General features: G+C 32.9%; 1 protein-coding gene and 2 non-coding genes across 3 annotated transcripts; all 3 read right to left on the bottom strand.

Annotated features, from left to right (window-relative positions):
* Positions 1–242: 242 nt before the first annotated feature.
* On the bottom strand, positions 243–404 carry LOC128892576 (U1 spliceosomal RNA). Its single transcript, XR_008461104.1, has one exon. It is a non-coding gene; the product is annotated as a U1 spliceosomal RNA (small nuclear RNA).
* Positions 405–1,706: 1,302 nt separating this feature from the next.
* On the bottom strand, positions 1,707–1,868 carry LOC128892577 (U1 spliceosomal RNA). The gene has a single exon (XR_008461105.1). It is a non-coding gene; the product is annotated as a U1 spliceosomal RNA (small nuclear RNA).
* Positions 1,869–2,799: 931 nt separating this feature from the next.
* LOC128892341 (uncharacterized) lies at positions 2,800–3,913 on the bottom strand. Its single transcript, XM_054152717.1, has 3 exons — positions 3,802–3,913; positions 2,965–3,273; positions 2,800–2,902 (listed from the first exon to the last, which is right to left on the bottom strand). The coding sequence occupies exons 1-3, from the start codon at positions 3,830–3,832 to the stop codon at positions 2,871–2,873; spliced, it is 372 nt and encodes a 123-aa protein (XP_054008692.1). The 5' UTR covers positions 3,833–3,913; the 3' UTR covers positions 2,800–2,870.
* Between the last annotated feature and the right edge of the window lie 2,348 nt (positions 3,914–6,261).

Below are 6,261 nucleotides of genomic sequence, written 5' to 3'. Positions count from 1 at the left end.
CTATGTGAAGAATCCAAAACTTTACTAGTATTACAAACAAGGAATAGTTGACTACTTTATAAAATAATCATATGATATTATTTTTAAATAAATTCAAATTCGAAAATGAAGTTTAAGTAACTAACGCAGGATGGAAGGAAAGATGATTTTAAAAGACCAAGTTTATTAACAATAAAGGAAGATGTGTCGATTATTAGAAAGTTGTAATTTAACATAGGTTAACTTTAGTAAATTATTGGTGTCCGGGATAGCGCGAACGCAGTCCCGACTATCAAAAATTGTACGTCCGAGATATCCACATTAGGGATATTCGCAGAGGTCAGCTCAACCGTAGTGCAATGGGAGAGCCTCACCCTGGAGGAACCGCCTTTTTGATCACGGTAACCTCTACGCCAGGTAAGTATGCTTTCCTTCTCTCGCCGCTTCTACTTAAGCGCTCAGCGTGCAGTTATAACTGCGAGAATTCGGTGGGTTCTCGCGCAGCCTAACGGCGACTTTCGGAACTAAAACGTTGCTTCGATCGTTGGCTCTCTTCGCCGCGCCGTGAATAGGATTGGTTTTTTCATTTCTAATTGAACATGTAAACATTTTACAACACGTATTGAACCAATCTTAGAGAGAATCAAATTTTGTATACAAACTTATATATATTAAATAAACCTGTACAATAAATTACAAGTAGTACAAGTTAATAACAGTATTAATTAACAAACTTGTTAAATAAACTGATACATATTCAGTAAGTTGTCATCATTTGTTTCGATAGTTTTTGATTGTTTTTGATTGTTTTTTCTATATGAAAATATAACATATTCGTTTCCGTTAATTAAATCTTGAATTACTGAAAGTGCACTTATTCGTCTTCCACTAATTAAAGTACATCGAAGTCTAAATTTCTTAATTCCTACAGTTTGCAGTATATAATAAACGTGGCTATTAGCTCTAGCATTGATACGCGAATTAATATTCAAAATATTCGTTAGAACTGGAATCATTAATATTATAGGTGCATGCACATGTTAGACACTGGGTTCGGAAACGAGCGAGATGCAAAGCTAATATTTAATCGCTTTGTGTGTACGACATTGCAACTATAGAACATTATTATTCTGATAAACGCAATGTATGAAAAATAACGGACCTAAATTCTAGAATATAAAAAGTTATAGAGAAATAGGAAGATCTCAATCTTAGGAACAAATGCAAGTGTATAAAAACATACATTGTATACTTGTAATATATATGATTTATTAAAACAGGCGTATTAATATTTAAAGTAATTAATATTATTATAGATATACTCTCTTTTAGGCAAAACTTGCTCGAGCAGATGCTGTACAGTGCATGTCTTCGCCTGTCTGCTGTTTCTGACAGCAGAAACAGAACGCTAAAAGATTGGTTTCATTCAGGATCTACAGTAGAAACTGCGTTATCTGAGTCTACTACTTCTGTAGTGGTTCTGCCAATAGAAACAAATTCTAAAATAGATGTAATTGTAAACTTGCTAATTCCATCGTACAATTCTTGCAACTATCAAATAATTAGTAACTTCATCTTGTAAAGAGAAAAGACAACATTGAACATGATAAATCTAAACCGAATTAAGAAAAAAAAAAGAAGTATAAGAAAACTAAATAAACTCAAATAAATAGGTGTAATGTGATTGTAAACCTTTAAAAAATTGATTAATTTTATAAATAAGTTATCCGGGATAGCGCGTACGCAGTCCCGACTATCAAAAATTGTACGTCCGAGATATCCACATTAGGGATATTCGCAGAGGTCAGCTCAACCGTAGTGCAATGAAAGAGCCTCACCCTGGAGGAACCGCCTTCATGATCACGGTAGCCTCTACGCCAGGTAAGTATGCTTTCCTTCCCTTCCAGCTGAAACTTGTGGTCAATAGTGCACGCTTTTGACTGCGAGAAACCCCTACATCGCGTACGCACCCTAACGGTAACTTCATGAACCGCTATACGAGTTCAATTACGCATGCATGTATATTTCGTAAGGAGGAATTGAATACAGTTAATCTGCTTATATTTTGTAATTATGCTTCGTAAAAGATTAATTAAATACAAATCGTTTGCTTATATCAATGCTTTTCTCGGTTTTACGTTTTTCTTATCTTCTTTGTTTCTCTTCTCGCCTGCATTCACTCCGTTTCTTCCCTTGTTTCTCGATTAAACTACTTTGACTCCTCACTACAATCTATCGAGTTTCAGTTCGATATCGATCACCGACATATATGTATACGTAATATGCGAGTATGTACTTATTATATACTCAGGATATTACAAACTCAGGATTATGCTAATAGTCTCACTGCTAGATAATTTGAATTTTAAATGAAAACAAATGACTAAGTTAAATTAGCAATTCTTCAATGTAATATGCAAGTTTGCAATACATATAATAACTGACACACATACACGCAAACGTACAAATAAAAGAAAACTAATAATTATAGTTGTTTATTCATTTAAACGTTGTATTGAAACATCTTATACATATTTAGACTGTAGTTCTATGCATGTAGTTCTATATTGTATATCAAGCTTAAACACCTTAAACACACAAAAAATCGTTAAATGTATATAAACGTAAATAATTACCGATTTTTTCTATTTATTAAATATTTATAAAAATATAGCACGTGAATTACAAATACCGTAAGTGTACATTTAAAAAAAACTAGTTTCGTCTGCATACTAATTATTAAAACATTCGCACGCAGAGGTCAAGAAAAAAGGTCTAAATATATATCGATAAACAATAATTCGTAAAATGTCTACTAACCTTATAGTACATTTTTCTTCGCGTGGACTATGTATCGTCGTATAGATATTGTTATCTCCAAAGAGAATATTTCAGCATTTACCGTCTCGCAATTTATAGTAATCTGAGATTTAATAATATTAGCTGATTAACGAACAAATATCAAGATTTATTATCTTTACTTACTGTTTCTGAACGCGATCACCACATTTATCTCAGTTTTACTGTCTTTAACAGTCGAAAGTCGTAGAATCAGACAGCGATTGTAACACAACATATGACAAACGCTCGGAAAGGTGCGATCATTGAATTCGCGATCTCGTGCACAAATGGTTCGATTGCCGTCGCCATCGCTGTCTTCTTTGTATAACTTTGGTGTTATATGTTCATCTTCATATTCCGTATCGTTTTCGTTTTTATTGTAACAATATGTGCAATCGCAAGTAGGTTCTATTTTGGAGGACGTATTACTATACACCATGCCAGCTACGAGTACTAAATACAAAATACCATATTTTAATAAACGTTATACTTTACATTATTGTTTGTTACCGACGATAGAATTGAACTGAACAAGCCTTTTTTTCTTTTCTAGCAACTATTTTATTTTCTCGTAAGTGACAATAGAAAAAATTGCCAGAAGAAAATGCTGTCACATGAAAAATCACCGAGTCACAATTGTTATTTTTGGTTAAATTCTATTATATAAATTATAATAATTATTTGAGTGCTTCAGAGGTTGAAACATTTAAATAGAGATTACTGATATATTTATGATACAATAGCTATAGTAGCTCCTAATAAAAATAATTGCCATTGTAATTCACGAGTCTGTTTCTGCTTCGTCGGAAAAATACGATTACAAAATAGAAAGTCTCGATAACATTATTACAACATTTTTCTCTTTCGATGTTTCCTATTTTCTCTTATAGAAACTTCGACAACGCCCTGTCTACTTTAGTGTGTCTACATTCCTTGCACAAGAAAGAGGATAAACTGTAAATAATCATTATGTAAACCTACGGAGTAGAGCCGTTTTATATAGTAATCGCATAGTTAGGAACTGGAAATGAGAAACAATGGCACAAAACTGATTTGCTAGACAACCTCACAGCCACTGCCGATTCAAACTGAAGCTTCTCAATGATTACACAACGACGCATTTCGTATAGTACAGTGCTGTGTCACAAATTAACTTTAGCGATGCCTGTCAAAATGCAATATTACTTATTGTTGGTATTTAAGTTGATCGTTACTTATAACGAAAACAAAATTTGCGACAAAAGTGTGTGTATATGTTATAAAATAATGGCATGATACCAAATAGTTTTGGTAAATAATTATATCATAAATGCATAAGGAACAAAATAGATAAATGTATCGAAAATATGAATTACGAAATGCAATTGAATTACATAATGTGTTATAAGTGTATGTATTTATATACTGTAACATAAAAGCGGAATGAAATCGTTTTGATAAATAATTGTACTAGAAATGCATATGGAACTAAAGTGATATATGTATCGATGGTATATACTACAAAATGTAATTCGATTACGTAAAGTTGTATGTTGAATATTTAAGATGATTGTTTGAACATTAAACGTAACACAAAATTCGGAGACTTTGTTCCAGAAAACCGAGCTGCGTGTACGTTACTGCTTTCTTGTGTTCTTATCGGAAAGATCGGCACAGTGACCCTTGACTCGTGAACGTGTTAACGTGACAGTAACATACATTTGATTAGCTAGAAGAACAGCACTTGCGAATAATTGTTGTAGATCAATTAATTTTTGATTATTGTTGCGCTATCGAAACTTCGAATTTCACAAGCCCTTCCTTTTCTTTCTTAAAAACATCAAACGTTACAATTACTATATTTGGACCTTGCATTGCAGTTCTTTCACAAACGATATCTTTTGTCATGTTTCATAAAGTATGTAGTATCCGTGCTTCCCATATCCAACAATGAGGAGTCAAACAAGAACACGAAACGTAGGGTACGGGATTAGTCGTGTGGGTAAAGCGGTCGACTGCGGATCCGAGGATCGTGGGTGTGAATCTCCGTGTCTTGCTTTATGTTTTTCCGTAGATACTTTTATAAGTTCTGAAAAAATTGTAGAAATGAACATTATTCATTATTAAAAGGACTATCCAAAACAAAACAAAAACTAGCTGGTTATTGTTGCTCGCTTAATTCATATAGATATTCATGTTTATTTTGTGTGCGACCTTTTACGGGCCACACAAGGAACTTCCCGATTTCCGATTACAGCGCCATCTATCACGAATAAAAAATATGTTTGAAACTAGTGTTTTGAAAAGGTTTCATAGCCAGCTTTCACAGTGCATAATAAAAAATGAGGTGTTCCGTTAAAAAAATCATGTTGACCTTGACGTTACTTTGACCGGTCCTTTAAAGGTCAAATGGACACGCCCGTTCAATAGAATTTTTGAAATCCTAAAACATTTCTCTAAACCGTTTTTCTCACAAATGTTCCATTTTGGAAATATTTAACTGTTTCCATATTTTTGGAGCACCCTGTATGTATATATACGTGTGTTATACATATTCATACAAATGTAATAACAGTAATATATGTATATATATTATTTCCGTTTAGTTATTCGCTCATAAATTTATATTCTTCGATCTAGATTGCGTTATTGAGTTAAGTTTTCTTAAAAAAACTAGAAAACTACTGAACCAAATTAGAACAAAATCTAATCAGCTCTAAGTTAAATTGATACACATCGATTGCATCATCGATCATTTTGATCTCGCTATTAGTTTTTTGAAAAACGTTAACGAAAAATTTGTTTACATACGTACATACATACGCGCACACACACACGAACAATTTGTTAAAGATGGGCTAAAATTACTCCAATGACGTTGAAACATGGAGATCTGCTAAAAAATCGATTTTTCATTTTAAGGGCAAATACAATAAATTTCCTATAAATCGGGAAGTTAATTATATGACATTCCATTTCAAAATGTAGAACGTTCCTAATAGGGTCTATCGTACCAGGGAATATTAAAAAAAACTTGTCGATATCAGTAATAGTTTCCGCGAAAATAGCTTGTAACAGTTTACGAGACTTACTCTGTATACTATATTATACTTAGAGTCCTGTGGACTTTAGTTTCCACATTTTAGCAGTATTGAAGACGTTTTCTCTAAGCTTACTTCTTACTGCTGAAGTTTAATACAGCACCATCAGAAGTGTAACCGTTGTGAAAAGTATCTGCACAACTTACAACTAACAATTCATGATATCATTTGCATTTATATTCATTAATTTACTACTCATTTTTGACGAATAAAAGCATACGCCATCCTTAATTGACTTCGTCATATTTAATCTTCTCAGACTGAAAATATAGAACGTTCGATTGTACACCAATCCCTAAACGAATAGTAAGCGAGGTTGCCATCGAGCGAACGAATATTCCAATTTTCAGATGACACAGCT

This window comes from Hylaeus anthracinus, unplaced genomic scaffold (genome assembly GCF_026225885.1).
Source record: "Hylaeus anthracinus isolate JK02 unplaced genomic scaffold, UHH_iyHylAnth1.0_haploid 12002, whole genome shotgun sequence".
NCBI lineage: Eukaryota > Metazoa > Arthropoda > Insecta > Hymenoptera > Colletidae > Hylaeus > Hylaeus anthracinus.
This window is presented reverse-complemented; position numbering and strand designations above follow the sequence as displayed.